At 44.9% G+C, this 20,609-nt stretch overlaps 1 protein-coding gene across 11 annotated transcripts in view; it reads right to left on the bottom strand.

Annotated features, from left to right (window-relative positions):
• Positions 1 to 7,807: 7,807 nt before the first annotated feature.
• Positions 7,808 to 20,609, bottom strand: part of ACACA (acetyl-CoA carboxylase alpha) — a 281,626-nt gene continuing 268,824 nt past the window's right edge. For all 11 annotated transcript variants that reach the window (XM_087440845.1, XM_087440847.1, XM_087440846.1 and 8 more), the window contains 3 exons: positions 20,034 to 20,204; positions 12,442 to 12,578; positions 7,808 to 10,285 (listed from right to left, as the gene is read on the bottom strand). In XM_087440845.1, coding sequence (XP_087296971.1) covers positions 10,162 to 10,285; positions 12,442 to 12,578; positions 20,034 to 20,204 — 432 coding nt within the window. In that variant the 3' untranslated portion in view covers positions 7,808 to 10,161. The remainder of the gene's footprint in view (positions 10,286 to 12,441; positions 12,579 to 20,033; positions 20,205 to 20,609) is intronic.

Genomic DNA, 20,609 nt, shown 5'->3' with positions numbered 1-20,609 from the left:
TTTTTATATTTATCCATATATTTACCCTTTTTTGTGTGTGCGTGAGGAGGATTAGCCCTGAGCTAACATCTGTTGCCAATCCTCCTCTTTTTGCTGAGGAAGATTGGCCCTGAGCTAACATCCGTGCCCATCTTCCTCTACTTTATGTGTGGGACACCTGCCACAGCATGGCCTGATAAGCAGTGTGTAGGTCCGTGCCCGGGATCTGAACCTGCGAACCCCAGGGCACCAAAGCAGAGCATGCAAACTTAACCACTGTGCCACCCGGCTGGCCCCCGTATATTTACCTTTTCAAGTGCCTCTTCATATCTTTGTGTAGATTCAGATTACTGTCTGGAATCATTTCTTTTCAGCGTGAATGATTGCCTTTAATATTTCTTGTAAGGCAAGTCTTCTAGCAATGAATTCTTAAAGTCTTTTTTTCTGGGAATGTCTTTATTTCATCTTTGTTTTAAGGATAGTTTTGCTGGATATAAGATTCTTGGTTGGCAGGGTTTTTTTTTCCTTGTAGCACTTTGAATATATTAGCCCACTGCCTTCTGACTTCCATTGCTGTTGTCATTTGTTTTGCTGTTCCTCTATGTAATGAGCTGTTTTTCTCTAGCTTCTTTCAAGATTTTCTCTTTGTCTTTCAACAGGTTGGCTATGATGTGTCTAGGTATGGATCTCTTTGTGTTTATCCTCCTTGAGGTTTATTGAGCTTCTTGGATCTGCAGATTGTTTTCCATCATATCTGGGAAGTTTTCAGCTGTTATTTCTTCAAATACTTTTTCTGCCCCTTTCTCTCTCTCCTGTCCTTCTGGCACTCCCATTACACATAAATTGGTATACCTGATGTTGTTGCATGGGTCTCTGAAGCTCTGTTCATTTTTTATTCTTTCTTCTCTCTGTTCTTCACATTGGATAATTTCTATTGCTCTATCTTCAAGTTCACAGATTCTTTCTTCTGCCTTCTCGAAGCTACTGTTTAGTCCCCCTAGTTAATTTTTCATTTGTTATTGTACTTTTCAACTCCAGAATTTCTTTTTTTTATTGTGGTAAAATATACATAACATAAATTTACCATTTTAACATTTTTAAAATGTACACTTCAGTAGCATTAAGTAAATTCACATTGTTATGCAGCCATCACCCATATCCACCTCCAGAACTTTTTTTTTTTGGTGAGGAAGATCAGCCCTGAGCTAACATCCATGCCAATCCTCCTCTTTTCGCTGAGGAAGACTGGCCCTGAGCTAACATCCGTGCTGCTCATCCTCCACTTTATGTGGGACGCCGCCACAGCATGGCCTGACAAGCAGTGCATTGGTGCACACCTGGGATCCAAACCCAGGCTGCCAGCAGCAGAGCGCGTGCACTTAACTGCTACGCTATGGGGCTGGCCCTCCAGAACTTTTTCATCATCCCAAATCGAAACCCTACACCCATTAAACAATAACTCCCCATTTCTTCCTTCCCTTAGCCCCTGGTAACCACTATTCTACTTTCTGTCTCTGTGAATTTGACAGTTCTGGATACCTCATATAAGTGGAATCATACAATATTTCATATTTTATGTCTGGCATAATGTGTCACTTAGCACAGTGTCTTCAAGTTTCATCCATATAGTAGCATGTATCAGAATTTCATTCAGAATGTACTAAAAAAAAAAATTTCTGGGCCAGCCCAGGTGGCCTAGTGACTAAGTTCAACGTGCTCTGCTTCAGTGGCCTGGGTTTGGTTCCCAGGCGCAGACCTTCACCACTCGTCTGTCAGTGGCCATGCTGTGGTGGTGGCTCACACACAAAAAAGAGGAAGATTGGCAACAGATGTTAGCTCAGGGTGGATCATCCTCAGCTAAAAAAAAAAAAAGTGTACAATTTGTTGAATTAAAAGAGCTATACAAAATTAAAAAAAAATACTATCTCCTAAGTCCAACATCTGGACCCACACAGAAATAGTTTCTATTGACTGTTTCTTGTTTTTAGTTTTTCCTCTGAGGATGGGTTATACTTTCCTGTTTCTTTGAATGTCTCATAATTTTTTGTGGAAAATTGGACATTGTTGATAATATATCAGAGCAACTATAGATTCTGATTTTTTTCCTGAAGGTTCTTTTTGCTTTTGTTTTGGTTTGTTTAATAACTTGACTGGACTAAATCTGTGGATTCTGTTTCTGCTATGGTGTGCAGATGCTGATGTCTCTGCTCAGTTTTTTTCTTTAATTCTTGTTCTTATTTTTAAGCCTGGCTTCATAGGTATCACCCTTGTGCCTAATGGTTAGCCAGTCACCTAAGGGTCAGCCAATGATTTGGGCAGATGTTGTGCTCAAAGACCTTGTGCCACTAAGGCTTCCACATTCTGTTTATGGGTGTGTGTGTGTGTGTGTGTGTGTGCATGTGCACGTTGGGGAACACGTTAAAAATTTAGGCAGTTTTTAAGCCTACCCTGGCTTTTACTTTCTGATGGGCCCTCTTGCGTCTCCTCTTCATGTGCTTACAGGTTCACAGTCAGTTAGAGATGTGTGGATAGCTTGGACCCTCTCTGATCTCTCCTGCCTGAGAGCTTATCAAGGTCCCCTGTAGCTGTCTCATTTCACATGCCTGTTAAATTTTTGGCTAGGCTGCTGCTCTGCTGTTTGCCACCGAGATTACTACTATTACTGACAATGCCACTGGGTATGGAATATTTTTATCCAGACTACAGCTTCATCCATGATCCCAGATTAGAATCTTTCTAGAGCTGGAAGAGATCTTAGGGAGCTTCTCATTCTGCCTTCTCCTTTTGCATTCTAGGGAGAGCAAGACTCCAAAAAGCCCCTGAGCTGCTCAAGGATCCACTGTAGGGCAGCCAGGCTTTTCATTTCCTTTGGATACATATACCCAGAAGTAGGATTGCTGAATCATACGGGAATTCTATTTTTAATTTTTTGAGAAACCTCCATACTGTTTTCCATAGTGGCTACACCAATTTACATTCCCACCAACAGTGCACAAGTTTCTTTTTCTCCACATCCTCGCCAACACTTGTTATCTCTTGTCTTTTTAATGATAGCCGTCCTAACATGTGTGAAGTGATAGCTCACTGTGGTTTTGATTTGCATTTCTCTGATGATTAGTGATGTTGAGGACCTTTTCATGTACTTGTTGGTCATTTGCTTGTCATCTTTGGAAAAATGTCTATTCAGTTCCTCTGTCCTTTTTTTGATCAGATTTTTTTTTGCTACTGAGTTGTTATGAGTTCTTTATGTATTTTGGATATTAACCCTTTGTCAGGTATATGATTGGCAAATATTTTATCCCATTCCCTAGGTTGCCTTTTAATTCATTTTGTTGATGGTTTCCCTTGCAGAAGCTTTTTAATGTGATGTAGTCCCACTTGTTTATTTTTGCTTTTGTTGCCTTTGCTTTTGGTGTCAAATCCAAAAAATTATTGCCAAGACTAATGTCAAGGAGCTTAGCCCTATGTTTTCTTCTAAGAGTTTTATGGTTTCAGGTCTTATGTTTAAGTTTTTAATCCATTTTGAGTTGATTTTTGTATATGGTGTAAGATTAGGGTCTAGTTTTCCCAGCACCATTTATTGAACACTGTCCTTTCCCCATTGTATATTCCTGGCTTCTTTGATGTAAATTGATTGACTATATATGAGTGGGTTTATTTCTGGGCTCTCTATTCTGTTCCATTGATCTATGTGTCTGTTTTTTATGTCAATATCATACTGTTTTGATAACAATAGTTTTGTAATATAGTTTGAAATCAGGGAGTGTCATGCCTCCAGCTTCGTTCTTTTCAAGATTGCTTTGGCTATTCGAGGTCTTTTGTGGTTCCATACAAATTTTAGGATTGTTTCTCTTTCTGTGAAAAATGCCATTGGAATTTTGATAGGGATTGCATTAAATTGGTGGATTGCTTTAGATAGTATGGACATTTTAACAATATTCTTCCAATCCATGAGCATGGAATACCTTTCCATTTATTTGAGTTTCTTCAATTTCTTTCATCAATGTCTTATAGTTTTGGTGTGCAGATCTTTCACCTCTTGGTAAAATTTATTCGTAGGTATTTTATTCTTTTTGGTCCAATTATAAATGTGATTGTTTTCTTAATTTCTCTTTCTGATAGTTCATTAGTGTATAGAAATGCAACTGATTTTTGTATATTGATTTTGTATCCTGCAACTTTACTGAATTCATTTATTAGTTCTAAGTTTTTTGGTGAAGTTTTTAGGGTTTTCTATAAATCATGTCATCTGCAAATAGAGTTTTATTTCTTCCTTTCCAATTTGGATGCCTTTTGTTTCTTTTTCTTGCCTAATTGCTCTGGCTAGGACTTCCAGTACTATGTCGAATAAAAGTGGCAAGAGTGGGCATCCTTGCCTTGTTCCTGATCTTAGAGGAAAAGCTTTCAGCTTACTCTGTTGAGTATGATGTTGGCTGTGGGCTTGTCATATACGGCCTTTATTATGTTGAGGCCCATTCCCTCTATACCCAACTGCTTCAGCATTTTTAGATTTGTTACAGCAGCACCTCACTTCTGGTCCAATTTTTTTGTCTTAGTCCACTTGGGCTGCCATAACAAAATACCACTGGGTATTTTGGGTAGCTTATAAACCACAGGAATTTATTTCTCACAGTTCTGGAGGTTAGAAGTCTGAGATTAGGGCGCCAGCATGGTCAGGTGAGGGCTCTCTTCTGAGTTGCAGACTTCTTGCTGTATTGCCACTTGATGGAAAAGGGAAGGGATCTCTGGATACCCTTTTATAAGGCACCAATCCTATTCATGAGGGCTCCACTCTCATGACTTAAGTGCCTCCCAAAGGCCCCATCTCCCTCTTCTTCTTCTTTTTTTTTTTTTTTTTGGTGAGGAAGATTATTGCTGAGCTAACATCTGTGCCAAGCTTCCAATTTGTATGTGGGATGCTGCCACAGCATGGATTGATGAGTGGTGTGTAGGTAGGTCCACGCCCGGGATCTGAACCCACAAACCCTGGGCCGCCAAAGCAGAGCATGTGAACTTAACCACTACGCCACTGGGCTGGCCCCAGCCCCATCTTCTAATACCATCACCTGTGGGGTTTAGGATTTCAACATATCAATTGGGGGGGGAGGGACACAAACATTCAGACTATAGCACTCTTCAATGACACTTTTGCTTAGTGTCCATGTAACTCAGTGCCTAGAGACAATCCCTAGATCCTGCTCTCATAGGATGATTCTGTGGAAATGCCCTATGAGGAAGGTACTCCTGAGTGATGAAGATCTCCTATCTTGTGAGCATAGAGAAGGGGCAGGGCATGAGAAAACCTGACATAGGTTGAGAATTTGGTTGGTCACCACTTGGTTCACGTTAACTAGTTTAAAATAATTTTTCAAAAAGCCCCTTTGAGGTCCCTGTTATTATCCACATTTCAAAAACTGCGGCGTCAGGAACTTGTCCAAGGACAGGAATGAGGGAGCAGATATTTGAAACCAGGCTTATTCCAAAGTCTATGCTCTTTAAGTAGCTCTGAAAGTACCTGTTAGTATGGGCAAAAACACTATTAGCTTTTTCCTAATCCAGGGCCTGTACGTCTTTCTGTCTCTCCTCACTCCCAATCTTTCCTGCTCACTCCAGAAGGCCATAGAATCAGAATGTTTGGGATTAGGCCCATCATTCAACCCCTTCTGGGCTACAGTCTATCTCATCTCCTTACAGTTCCTAATGGGCTGAGCCCACTGGGTGGTCCCCAGTCCTCTCAGAGCTGAGGCTCCATTATCATTTCAGCCTTCAACCAACCACAGGAAATCCCATGTTTTGGAAGATTTTGCTTACTGAAATACTGCATTTCTGAAGATGTCCTGTTCCCATTATTTATTATTAACTGCCTATTGGAGCTTCTGCCAGCATGAAGTAGCCAGTACTACTTCCTGGGTTGGTAAAACTCTTAGTCATCAGAAAGACAACATGAGCCATTACCACCTGACTGAGGCACACACAAGATTTCTAAAGTGTTGAGAATAGCCGGCAGTCGCCCATTATTTCTATTCCTCCTGGGGTGGCCTGGGCTTACTATCCTAGGTGACCCTCCAGCTTGGGGACATACACACATGGAACTGAGCTGGGAGCCAGATTTCTTGGCACCCAAGGCTGTGCTCTTTTTACGCAATTAGGCTGCTTTCTAAACCTTTATACCAAATCTTCCCCATGCCCTGAAACCATCAACGGTGTCCCACTCTCTCCAGGGCATACCTTGTTTCTTGGCCCAGCACTTTAAGATCATCATGATCTCTCGCCTACTTGCTTTTTCAGATTTCATTGTCCATCCTCCCCCAAATGATTGCTATGCTTCTATCCAGCATTCCTAGTGTCCCTTGAATAACTTTGCAAATGCTGGTGCTCGACTTGGGACACCCCCGGCTGGAAGCCTCTCTCTGCCAGTAAGCTTCAGCCCTTAATTGTCTGCACCACTCCCGTGGCCTTGGCAGTTTCTGCCTCACCACGTGGCTCAGGGCAGGCCCGGATTTTACCCTTCTTGTGCCCAGGCTGAGGAGGCAGCATTTGATTGAAGGTTTACCCCCCAGCTCAGCACCTCTCCCCACAGCCTGGCACTGAGCCTCACACATGGGAAGGAGTGCAGGAAGAGGCCTCCCCGTGCTGGTCATCACGCACTTGCCTTGGTCCCTGTGTTCTTGTTTCTCAGTTGGGGACATATAGGTGGGCTCAGGACTAGACCACAGAACCCTCACTATTCAATCTTTTCCTTATTACCTCAAAGTAATACCAATGGAAGTTTTAAATTTTCTTTTTTTAAAAAGACTGATGAAGGAAATATCATTCCTCAAAAGAAGAAAGCACTGTACTTACCAGGTAAGTTCCCAGAGGCAGAAGCAGAATCTTTTCCTATTCTTCTTACTGACCTTCCCTAGAACCACCAGCAGGTGCTAGCTGAGAGGAGGGACAGCTCAAAGTTGACATCTTGGGGTCTGGTTCTCATCTGCCTGCTTAGGAAGGAGGGAAGAAGGCCCAAGGCCTCTATGCTGACCAGGACTCCTTGCCCATGGAGTGTAGCAGCTGGAGACAAAGAGTAGCAATTTTCCCCCTGCATCCTGAATCTCCCTTCTTATTCCCCTTTCTAGAACATCTAGCTTAGGATTCAAACATACACGTCTATATTTTTTTTAAATTAACATTTTAATTCATTTTAGAAAAAGCCACCCTTAGCTTTGCTACACATCCGAAACAGAGAGACAGACATAGCACTGAGTTTAATACTCAGCAAAGGCCAGTGCTTCCCCTCCCTGCTCTCTTGTGGCCTCTACCTCTCTTTGGACATGTTTTGGGAATGGTGTTTGTTCCTGCTTCAACCACATGGATTTACAGAAAAACTGAGGCAGAGGGTTGCGGGCACACAATCATGAGTTTCCTGCCCCTACTGCCTTTTTGTGCCCGAAGTTAGCCTTCAAAATCCATTAAGTATCTAAATTATTAAGAGGATAAATAAAACCTCTACATAAAAGTGGCCTGAGGTGATCTCTGAAAATGGTTCGCTATTCACTTGACCCAGAAAACCCCACAAAATCATGCAAAACAAGAGATTCAAATCTGTACGTCCACTTTAAGAACACCCATGAACCTGCCTAGGCCATCAAGGGGATGTGTATCCCCAAAGCCGCCAAGTCTCTGAAAGACGTCACTCTGCAGAAGCAACGTGTGCTATTCTGTCAAGACAGTGGTTCTGCTTTCAGCAGAGGAGCAGGGGCTCCCCCACCACTGCTGAACGCTCCCCTGCTCAGAGGTGGGACAAGAAGGAGGTGGCTGGGCATGGCTGAAATGACAAACAAACAGCGACTCTTCTACAAATGTGGAGATTTATTTCAACAAAGTGTGAAAAGAATACATTTGACTGAAGCTCCTTGCTCATCAGGGTATGTGTCCATCGACTTCTCAATGAGACAAGTGAAGGCTGCTTTGTGAGCAAAGTGGACAGATAATATGGCAATCCCAGCTCCAGCAAGTCTTGGTCAATACATCATTGAGACTCCTCCTGCCTCAGTAACCTTGCATGTGTAATGGGCTGTGGGAATATCAGATTGCTCACGTTCTGTGGCTCTTTCTGACTTCTCCATATGAAAAGTCCCTGTCCAGGGTAAGACCTAAAGTGAGGCGCGCCGGGGATAGGGGAACAGGCATTACAGGGTTCTAGAGAGGAAACATATTCATTTAATGCATCATTATTTGGTGGAGGGGGGAGAGGTAAAATGAGAGTAACCTGCCCTGCCTCTGAAGAAATGCCAGGGCGAGCACAGGCTAGGACAGGCCAACTGGGGAGTGAGTGCAAGACTTCGTACCATAACCTGTGGGTGTGTGGAATTTTATTTATTGCAGAAAAGTTCAGAGGAATAATCTGGTCAAAGATGAATCCAGTTCTTACTTACTGGGTAAGGAAACACCAGCAACAGTGGATGCTTCCTCCTGGACTGAATTGTTCCCCACCTTTTCCTACCCTTCTTTGACGGTGCCAAACACCTGCAGCAGGGCAGCCTGGCTGAGGCTCAAGTTCCTGGGGGCAGCCAGCAGTGATCCAGCCACACGGTGCCCATCTGCACAGACAGCTCCCGAAGAAGGGGAGGTGCAGCTCTTTCTTGTGTGTAAACTATAGGGTTAAGGCTCAAAACTGTAGCTTGTACAAAAGTATTCACACCACTGCTTTTAAAACGTCTTAGTGATTTCCTCCTTGGTCATCAGCGACAAATGCAATTAGCTGCTCTGTAGGAACCGGATGCCCCACCAGCCCTGATCACCTCCCACTCTTGCTTTAGGAATACCAACGGGGGAATCAGTAAGCTCTTTCCTTGAATAAACTGGTTGTTGGAAGTAAACAAACTCTCTCCACCACCCGTGAGGAGGCCCCTGCTGCTGGCCAGGGAAAGGACCAGTGAGCCTAGAAGACGGCAGCACCATGACAGAGCTGTAGATATGCTTAAGGTCGTGTGGATTCTGGGTTCCCTGGAAGCCTCCCATTCCGGGGACAGCCAATTCCTGGTGCCAAGAGCATAGATGTCACCAGGATTCCTTTCAGCAGCTGTGGGGAGACCTGCTGCCCCTGTTGCTGTGTACAGTCCAGGAAGAGACAGGACCCAAAGAGAGTAGGAGTGTCAGCAGCTGAGAGAGTTGCCTTGGAAATAGAGACAAATGAATCTGTAGGCACTATTACCCTCTTGTAACTATCAAAGCTCCAGGCTTAATAGTAACAACCTTCTAAGTTCTAAAAAGGGAGACTATCTGGCCCATTCTCCCTGCGGCATCAGTGACAGAAAGGGCAGTTCCCCCTGGTTCCTCCCCTGCCAACTCAGGCTGTAGCACTGCCTTGGGACACCTGGGAGAAGGCTGGGGCCTCTCACGCTCTGGCTTTGCAGCTCCCACCAGGTGCGGGAGCTAGTTGAGCAGTGACATGCAGGGTAGTGGTAGGTCAACCATCTTTCCATTTGTTCTAAGAGAATTGAGCCCAAGGTTGAGGCCCCCTAAATCCGCAACAGTAACTTGGTCTATTTTCTTTCTCTGCTTCTCAGATCATGGTTTTTCCCTCATCTTTGAGTTCCCCTGGAGCTTGCAGATTTTATGCTCTAATCTTTCTTCATAAACAGGCACCTTAGTGTGATTAGACTGGGAACGATTCCTCTCCAGTGCCTAGTGTGTGCCGGGCTCAATGTAGGGGTAAAGAAACAACGGACTCGAAGCTTCCCCCTCTCCCCAGACCTGGTGCTGGGCCTGTGGCCTTAGCCCCAGCCCTCCTCTGCTGCCTGTGGCTGCAGGCTCATGGGGCCAGGGGCGAGGGAGGGCTGGGACCAAGGGGCTGTCAGGACAGGAGGGGCAGCCCTGCTTTTGTGTAGTAAGACCTCATGGTACGTGCTTGTACCCTTCATTGCCTTCTCAGGTCCTGCCCAGGGAGAAAGGACTGCTGTCACAGCCAGGATAATAAATACTGAATGGGACAGGTGAGACCCGTGGGCTGGAGTGGGGGCTTTGTGACCCTATATTCCAGGACGTCATGCATAACCTGAAAACATTCGAGGGGAAGCAAAATGCCACTTTGATTCCCAGTGCTGGCTCTCCTGCGCCTTTTGATGACAGTGGTTTCAGTTGTGAAAGGCAGCTCCAGCCCTTTTCTCCAGAGGCAGGGCAGGGGTGGGCAGGAAGCTCTTCCTACGTCGAGGGGGAGTCCATCGTGGAGAGGATCCGTACAACTTCTGCTCGCTGAGTGGGTGAGATGTGCTGGGTCATATGGACGATGGAATCCATGGCAACCTCTGGATTGGCCTGTACCAAGCTGGAGAGGAAGATTTGGGATGGTGAAGAAAAGAGAGAGGCAGCAGTGTCTAGATCAGGGTAGCTTAAGCACTGCCCAATAAACATGCTGACAGAGCCCACTGCGGACACTTCAGTCACTGCCTCACCTGATTTGTTTTCCTACATGAAAAATGTTCCCAGAAGCAAGGTAGGTACAAGATGAACCTGAAACATTTTGCTATTCAGAAAGCAAGGAAGTACTTCAAAAAACAAAACTTAATGGGGGCATGTCACAAAGATAGTAGAGCAAGCATAAAGGTGCTCCCACTGGCTAAATCTGGGACATTTTGGGCATCAAAGTAAGTATAATAATGAACTACAAATTACTGAAATAGAAATTCATTAGTGTATACCAATAACGAATATATAAATGAGTGGAGGAGAGAGGACTTGTGCTTACAGGAGAAGCGGAGTGGCGACTGGTGATTATGGAGGATGTGCTAGAGTTGGAAAGTTATTTTGCAACCTCACTGTAAACACTGGCTCAGGCAAGAAACATCCATGGATGCTAAATCTAAGCGGAAATTCTGATGAGAAACGGGATATTTGCATGGCCTAAACGTGTCTCCCCACAGACGGCTTATTACGTGCACTAGTAATTACACAGTGGAGAAATCGGGTAAAATCTTGACCAGGTGAACAAAACTAACATCAGGAGTGGCAAACGATATCGTATGTCTCCAGACATACGATATGTCTGGTACCCTGTGAAGACCACATCATCACATATGTAATATTCTGGCTGAGAATGTACCACCTAATCTAATCATGAGGAAGCATCAGACAAACTCAAAATGAGCAATGTTCTACAAAAGGTGGATTAAATAAAAAGTTTCTATCAATGTTAAATTTACTAAACTTGATCATTTTGGGCCAACCCCATGGCTTAGCGGTTGGGTGTGCGTGCTCTGCTGCTGGTGGCCCGGGTTCGGATCCCGGGCGTGCACCGATGCACTGCTTCTCCGGCCATGCTGAGGCCGAGTCCCACATACAGCAACTAGAAGGATGTGCAGCTATGACATACAACTATCTACTGGGGCTTTGGGGGGAAAAATAAATAAATAAAGTTTAAACTTGATCATTTTATTGTGGTTATGTAAGAGAATATCCCTATTAGCAAATGCACACGGAAGTATTTGGGGGTAAAGGGCCATGATATATATAACTTATCCTTAAATGGTTCAGAAAAAGAAAAACGTATATACACATATATTATATATACATAATATATACTATATATATATATATGGGCGAGAGAGCAAGCAGACTCACAAATGATAAAGCAAATGGGGTGAAATGTAAATAACGTACATCTGGGTACTGATATGTTCCTTGTACTGTTTTTACTTTTGCAACTTTTTTATAAGTGAAATGTTTCTATAAAAAAGTTTTTATTTTTTATTTATTTATTTATTTTTTGTAAGGAAGATCAGCCCTGAGCTAACATCCATGCTAATCCTCCTCTCTTTGCTGAGGAAGACCGGCTCTGAGATAACATCTATTGCCAATCCTCCTCCTTTTCTTTCCCCAAAGCCCCAGTAGATAGTTGTATGTCATAGTTGCACATCCTTCTAGTTGCTGTATGTGGGACGCGGCCTCAGCATGGCCGGAGAAGCGGTGCGTCAGTGCGCGCCCGGGATCCGAACCTGGGCCACCAGTAGCGGAGTGCACGCACTTAACCGCTAAGCCACGGGGCCGGCCCATATATAAAAAGTTTTTAAAACTGTCCCCAGCCGTCTCCACCACCCATCCTAAGGAGAAGACTGAAGACTCCAGAATACAGCTGACTCTTGGCTGGGGGAGAGGGGGAGGTAGTTTCCCAGAAACGACCATGTGATCAGCTTTCCTCTTGGAATCGTTCATCCAGTGTGAGTACCACATTTGGAGCTAACAGTTGGGCACATAGAACTAAGCCTTTGTCCAGCTGAGACTACCAAGTGTCCCTGGGGACCACAGTTGAGGAGAAATTGTGCTTCAGGTCTCAATTTTATCTGTAGGTCAACTATAGCATCTCAAACAGAAAGAGACCACAAAGATTGTAAGGCCTCATCATCTCACCCTTTGTTCTGACATCTTCCATTCCAAAGAAGTGAGCCCCACTTCTCCTACAGAAGAGTCCCCCACTGCGAGACTTACCTGCGGATCTGCTTGAGGACATAGTCTCTGCTGATATATTTGATATTTTCCTCTATTACTGAGCGAACGCCATCTTCCTCTGTTAGCTGTTTCTCCAGCCACTCCACCAGATCCTTGTTATTGTCCCAAACGTAGGCCTGCAAACAGATGACTCCTGATCAAACACCCTGATTGTTCAATATCTGGAAAATTCACTCTAAAAGCTGCTCAACGTAAAAAAGTTGTCTACGATTCTCCGATACGGTTAGCACTGTATGAGGAGGAGGAAACAGGCCACAAGGCAGGAGCTGTCCTCTTCTTTCTTTCCTTCTTTTCATACAAGATGCATATTCCAAGCATCCACTTGGGCCTTCCCTCCAGAGGCATCACTGCTCACACTCTGACTCTGGTCCTGTCACTCTAGGTCTCTACTTATTCCACCAAGCCTAGAGAATTTAATCACCAGACAGATTTGAAAGAAATAGTTAAAAGCCCAAATTGCTTAGTAAAGTGCTGATTGAGAAAGAAAGGTTGTATATTTGGTGGTTTAAAAATGAAACGTGTGCTTTCTGAGGAACTGAGACACAACTCCTAAAATGTAAGTCTCTAGTCCTAGCCAGACCTGGCAGATGAGTTGCCTGGTGGTGGAAGCCTTTCAACACGGCACGGATGGGGACTGATGTGAGGGAAGGCTTGCCGCTAGGGGAGAGCCACCAGGTCAGAAACCTACCCCTCATTTTACTTTCTATGAGAGTATTCCAAAGGGTCAAGACGTCTATAACCCTGAAAGTCTCAACAAACCACCTCTCGCCTCCTTTTTTTCAAGATCATTTAGCTGAGTATTACCTAGGTAGTTGACTACATAATAATTCAGGAGTGTGTTAGAAACCTAATAGCCTTCTCCTTGCTCTCTTCTCTCATTTTCTTTACAAATCATTTAGGAATCGTTTTGTTAATGGTTTCCGGAAAACCAAGTACCACCATTAGGGCTCATTCATATTTATGTCATTTTGTTTGGGTAATTAAACACAAAGCTCGTCATTTAAAGGTGCGCTATCCTTCTCTGTTATCACTAATGAAGTCAAAGTCAGAATGACAATGAGTTTGGTGCTGTAATTTAATAGGTGGGTGCATTAGGGACTCGCAGAGGCTTTGGGGCTTGAGCTATGGCTCAGGAAACCTGTACAGTGTAAGCAAAGGCACCAGAGCCACAGCTGTGACTGCAGGGCCTGTGAGGCACAGAGAAAACATTTTCATCACACCCTTCAAGAGGCATCATGCAGTAAGAAACTGGGCACTGCGCTGTTTTCTAACTTTCTATTTCATGCCTTTAAAAATAATTGTCTCTTTTCAGACTCTCACTTCCCCATCTCTAACTTAGCTGGCGAGTTAGCTGTGACTGGTTATTTATTATATGTCATATAATTGACTTCCACATTTCTAACAGTTCTTAAGGAGTCCTTCACAGTTGAAGGCTTAAGGAGCCCCAGGATTAAGGATGTGCTTTTCCTAGCTCTTTGTCCAGTTCTTTTTCTGGCCCCAAATTTGCCTCTCTCTGTAATCACTGATGAAAAGATCAGCTCTCCTAGTCAGGGTGGTGTGGCCAAGACAGCGCAAACCTGAGTGAGCCTTCCCACCTCTCTGTGCCTCGGTCAGGACTGCTGACATCTCTGAGGCTAAACAGCAGGGAAGTGTTTTGTTCTGAAGGAGAGGAGCCACAGGAATCTTTATTGACAAGGGGGGTGGGTGGTGAGCTATCCCCACAATGTGGTTGTCTTTGCTCTTGCGTCCCAGCTCCTGCACACCCCACATAGGGATGGAGACACCTGGACTCCTGACATTTCCATTCCCATCACTGGTAATTCAAACTTCTGCTCCATGGCTTGAGGACTTCTGAGGATGCCCCTACTTAGGAAGATTTGAGAGTAGGAAAAAATAAAACAATGAATGCTTCTTGGGTTTCAGAATGGAAAAAAAACTAGATTTACCCAAGAATCCCAAAGCCTTTGGTTTAGGAGAATATTTAATACTCTTATTAATCATTTTTAATCCGTTTGCTTTTAATTAAGAAACAGCATGATGCTTTCCTATCAACATATGCCAGGGAGCAGATTAATTGTGGCTTAAGATAACTCTCCTTGATTGGTGTAATGTATTAGCTAACGAGATGCCTACTTCTAACGATGCTCAGACACTACACTTGAAAGCCAACTACCCTCCAGAGAAAACTTTTCTGCCTTCTCCTCCTGCAGCCACAGAATATGCTAGGTGTTTAAATTAAATATTAAAAAATTTCTCAGACAGGATTAGAGCAACACATTCTAAGTTTTAGAGTTGTTGCTCTAAAGATTTGCTGTTCACTCAAAGTACAACTGAATGACAACCACCAAGTCAGACCCCAGTAAAGTGCAGACCACAGTACAGAGTACGTGAAGGCACAGGGGTCACAAATCCTGGTCAACTGCATTTTTAGCAAGAATCAACAAACTCAAGCAATCACAGTGCCACAGGTTTTTCTCAACAGACCTGAGAAGGTTTAATATACTGTTGTGAGCTAACTTCCTTCACCAAGTTGGGGCATCTACAGTTCCTTGTTTTTCCTCGTAGAACAGAGTTGCAAGACTCATCATTCCAGCCATCCAGAAGGATGAGCCAACCCTATTCCCAGGAAAAAAAAGGCATTATCATTTCCCTCCTTAAAATTATGAATATGTAGCTGATTATTCCTCATGTTCCAGTGTGGATTTTAAAGAAGTGTGACATGCTGGGCTGTGAACCTCATGATAGGCCTGGGCTCATGTCACCTGTCTGACACTCATCCCAATCAGAACATTTTAGTATCAACAGAATATCGGTAATTAAACATCACAACAGGGGCCGGCCCGGTGGCGCAAGCGATTAAGTGTGTGCACTCCGCTGTGGCGGCCCGGGGTTCGCCGGTTCAGATCCCGGGCGCGCACTGACGCACCGCTTGGCAAGCCATGCTGCGGCGGCGTCCCATATAAAGTGGAAGAAGATGGGCACGGATGTTAGCCCAAGGCCAGTCTTCCTCAGCAAAAAAAAAAAAAAAAAAAGAGGATTGGCAGATGTTAGCACAGGGCTGATCTTCCTCACAAAAAAAAAAAAACCCCAAAAAATCACAACAATGGCCTTACAATAAGTTCAGCAGACACTTTATCTCTCTCTGCATCATAGATAAGTATCTCCGACATTACTCAGCCTCACTAATTATATGTAGTAATTAGTCTATCTTAGAAAATCTAAATGACCTGTTTGGAAAGTTTCATTTCTAACATATCGGATAGCTGTTAAGCCCTCCTTACTCAATGGTATAGCAGGGCCAGGAAAGTGACCAGGGCATAGCCTGATGGATGTGAGCCCTGATTACCATGCCCTATACAGATAACTCACCTTGTAAGCTGCCTGGAGACACCTCCAGCAATGTGATTTTTTCTGAGGCTTTAGGGTACAATAGCAAATAGCCATATGAGCTGGGGTGGCCCACTAGACCCCCATCTTCTCAGAGCCACTCCAGTCTCAGCCCCAGGCCCACCCAGAGCCAAGCAATGCTTTCCAGGTTCTGCCTCACCGCCTCCCTCCCTGGCCCTAAATCAGAAGTTTGGTGGATGAGACTTGTCTACGGGTAACTTGAGGCCAGGCTCTGGGGACAGTGGAAATCAAACGACCCTACCAACGGTGCTTTTTCCTCTATCCTCCTCACAATGGCCTCCAATGACCACTCATCTCATTTGGAAATCCAGAATAAGAGTGAATGGGTAGGGCCGGCCCTGTGGCTTGGTGGTTAAGTGCGCGCGCTGCGATGCTGGCGGCCCGGGTTTGGATCCCGGGTGCGCATCGAGGCACCACTTCTCCGTTCATCCTGAGGCCGAGTCCCACATGCAGCAACTAGAAGGATGTGCAGCTACGACACACAACTATCCACTGGGGCTTTGGGGGGAAAAAATAAAATAAATAAAATCTTTAAAAAAAAAAAAAAAAAAAAAGAGTGAATGGGTAGATATCTGGACAGTGAGACTGCATTCTGGCATCCTAGGTTGAGGATAAATTAGAGCAAGCCAAATTCAAGAATCTACTGTGCTCATGGAACCAACCTCCCTTCCACCAAGACCATTAAGTTAGTTACACATCTTGAACTCTTAGTTTCTGTTACATTGTTTTTATTTTTTACCTTGTAACATGCTGTGCTGAGAGAAGAGGAGGAAACTGGTATAATTTGAGTGTCTACTGAGTGCCAGACCTTGTGCTCCATATTTTACTTATCATGCCATTTAAAACTCACTGAACCCTGTGAAATATTATCCCCCTTCTACACATGAGGAAATGGAGGCTTAAACAATATGTACATGGCAGTAAATGGCAAAGCTGGGATCCAAAAAGTTTGTGAGATTCCAAAACCCATGTTCTTCTCATTGCCCTACACACAGTTCTTTTTTTTTTTTTTTTAAAGATTTTATTTATTCATGTTTTTCCCCCCAAAGCCCCAGTAGATAGTTGTATGTCGTAGGTTCACATCCTTCTAGTTGCCGTACGTGGGACTTGGCCTCGCGTTGGACGGAGAAGTGGTGCCTTGGGGCGCGCCCGGGATCCGAACCCGGGCCGCCAGCATCAGAGCGCACGCACTTAACCGCTAAGCCACGGAGCCGGCCCCCTACACACAGTTCTAATCTCAATTTCTACTATTGGGGTGTAGGGGAAAAAAATCAGTCTGTTTGAAAAACCACATACCTTAAACTGTGGATCTAAGAATCAAGAGAGAAAATACACCCATGAAACGACCCAATTTAAACCTAAGTTCTAGTTATTTTTTTCAGGGCACTGTAGTGATGCTTTTCTTCTGCCTGCAGTGAAACTATGAACCATAAAACCTACTATTTCCTACACTAGGACTGTCCCAGTGGACTCAAACAGAATCCCATAACTCACGGTAACAGATTCCTCCAGGGAAATAAAAGAATTACATTGCTCAGTTATATAATATGACTGAGTCTTCGAATTTTTTGTCCCAGAATCTCTTTTTTCAGGATTAAGATTAAAAAAACAAATTCTCTGGGAAAAAAGAACACACCGCATGGCTAATAGATGCCTATCACTGACTGTCTTTCCCTACCATTAACCACAAAAGGATTAAAGGGTCACTTCTTGGTGCAAAGCCAGGGTCTAGACTCAGCCAGTCTTTGCACTTGAGAGACACAGCACACAGTATCTATCACTGTTTGAAGGACCAAAAAAAAGCGATGGTCTTAAGGCATTCCCAAACACCAAGCAGATTCCTTGTCAGCCCCTCAGAGGCGGCACACACGGCTTTGAATGCTGCAACACTTCCTTCTCTCAAGGGTGCTGCCGATTTTATCCTCCACCCCCTCACTAAACTAGCTCCTGCTGAGCCTGCAGAAAATGGAAGGAGGTTTCAAAGCCACATCATAGGATCACCTGCCCTCCCTTTCTCTCCTCGGCTGTCTTCCCGGACTAAGAGCTCAAGAGAATGCTGTCTTTTGTAGACAGGGGGCCAGGGAAACAGCCTCAGTTCTTGGGTATAGTTGGTTCCCAATGCCTCAGGCAGCCTCCTCCTGAACTATGGGGCTGGGGTTGTCTTCTGCAGTTGATTTCCAGCCAGGAGTCTGTGCACATGCAGTGAACTGTTCTCTCCATTGATAAGAGATGGCAATGACCTATTTCTCCAGACAATGTTCCCTGGGAGCAGGATGCTAAGGAGCAACTGAAGGGCCTATCTACTCACTTCATGCTTGGAGGGAAGCTATTCCTTCTCCTCATCCTTGTGCCTACTGAGGCCGTGCACGTCCATTAGTGACTAATGTGCCAGGAAGGCGGTGCGGGCCTCTCCTGGCCACACACACACACACTCCATTTACCTAGCCGGCCACTCTTAACTGGAGAACAACCTCTTATTTTACACTTGCGTGACTTTCAATGCCAAATTCCACTAGAAGCTGCTAGTAGCCACTGACAAAATTGTCTCACTCAATTGTGATGCCACATACTGACCTTAACCTGAACCGAGTGTCACATAAGGCTGCATTCCCCCACTGCACATCTGAAATATTTATCCAAAGAAGCTTTTCAGTCGTAAAGAAATGGGTAGACTTAACACAAAGGTGAATCTTAGAAGCATCCTGATTCACTGACTTTAAAATTGATGGCAAATCTTGGCGTTCCTTCCTGAGAACAGTCAGCAGAGACTTTAGGCAACACTTCCCAGGAAGAGGCTGGAGCGCCCACCATCCAGCCCTCCCTCACTAGTCTAACCTGGTAGTTACCAAATGGTTCTGATCACATATCTATGAGGAAAAGAGACAAATGTATTTCCAGCACATACTACCAATATTCTACGAAATGTATACATGACATATATGATTTACTTTTAACCCATATACTAACTACTAATAAAGGTTAATTTCTTCCTTTTTCTTAGTACAAATAAATAGAAATAAAAGTTCTAAGCTTTCCTTCTCATCCTTCTGTGAACTGTCTTGTGCAGTCCACGATTCCACGGGCAAATGCTGGTGCCCATGCTGGTGCCTGGTTGTCCTGGCCTCAGACCCACCCCATCCCCAGCCCTGGGGCGACTGCACCAGCGATCCATCTCAGCGGGGTCACTGCTCTAAGGCATGTGCCATCTCTGTGAGACCACCTCAAGAAGATGCCAGATTCATAGTTCCCTGCAGGCAGGGTGAACATTTCCTTCCAGCTCAGATTTGAAATCAGAAGATCTTTAGCTGTGGTCATAGCACCTACTGCCTAAATTACTGTCACCTCCTGTTAGGCTTCTTGCTCCTGTCTCCTTCAATTCTACCCTCCACACAGCCCCCTGAGCGGTCTTTCTAACAATACAAATCACAGCATGTCACTCTGCTGCTAAAATTCCCACAGACCTCAGGACCAAGTCCAAATCCTTCAACACAGCTTCCAGGGCCCTGCACGATCCCAGTCTCTGAGCCACCCTGAAATATCTGCTTACCTTAGATGCACAATACTCTTGCTATCAGGCCTTGGAACATGCTGTTCCTTCTGCCTGGAACATTCCTCCTACCCCCTACTTCCTTCCAACCTTTTCCTCTGGTTCATTCCTACTTTGTTTTCAGGTTTCCACTGAGACATCACTTCTAGAAGTCTTCCTACATACACTCTCCTCCCCCTTCCCAAAGAGTGGGTCAGGTGTCCTTTCTCTGTGCTCTATGATGTCCTGGGTTTGCTGTGTTTAACATCGGCCTCACGGTTGTACGTGTGACCTCTTGGCTAATCTGTCTACCCCTCTAGAAGGTGACCTCTGTGTGGGCAGGAAAAACGTCTGCCTCTGTCACTGCCATGTCCCCAGGGTCTAATGCAGTGTATAGTAAGTATTAAAAAAAAGTTTGCTGAATGAGAGAATGAGCTGCAAAAAAAATGCCCTACCACCTCTTCTAACAAGTCGTCATGACATGTTACGGTAGAGGGAGGAAATAGGGGTCGGGCCTATATGCTTCCCTTCTACTCCTGCCCTTAGAGGCCTGGGGACTCTTACATGACAAGCCTTGCAGTCCTCAGGTGGGGATGAGCAGCACAGCATGAAGGCTCCTCTGAGGGCACCCACCTACCTTCACTGTTCCTTCCACTTCCACAAACCAGCGCCTTAACATAGCCTGGATCTGGCCATCAGTCAGCTCGGGGTTGGCGTTGTGGATTTTCTTCTTGACCAGGTCCTCCAATAGCAGACGCCTCAGCCGCCAGTAGAAGAAGGTACGGGATGTTTTCCAATCCAGGATGTCCTACATACAGACAAGAATAAACTTAGTCACCCCCAGCCCTAATCCCCACTCAGTGCCCAGTCCAGAGGGAACGCCACAGGCACAAAAACCGTCTCTCCAGCAAGCCCCTCAGAGGTTCAAGAGCTGGCCGCGGGCTCTCAGCACCTGCAGATGTCTCCCCTGTTCAGAGAGCAGCCCCGATGTTCTGCTGACCACAGCACTGTGCACAGCACTGGGCCTGGCTAATGCTAACCCCACCCAAGGCTGAAATGTTCTGGGGAAGGGGCTGTGACTTCCCAGACAACCAGAGAGTGAGGAATTGGTTCTGAGCAGATGGCTCAAACAACTTGCACGCAGATCTAACGTGAATTAGCTGCTGCTGGAACTGTGACACTAGTACAGCCTGAGGACCACCTGGGCAGCTGT

Source organism: Ceratotherium simum, chromosome 16 (assembly GCF_057802395.1).
Source record: "Ceratotherium simum simum isolate JZ-2026a chromosome 16, ASM5780239v1, whole genome shotgun sequence".
Taxonomy (NCBI): Eukaryota; Metazoa; Chordata; class Mammalia; order Perissodactyla; family Rhinocerotidae; genus Ceratotherium; species Ceratotherium simum.
This window is presented reverse-complemented; position numbering and strand designations above follow the sequence as displayed.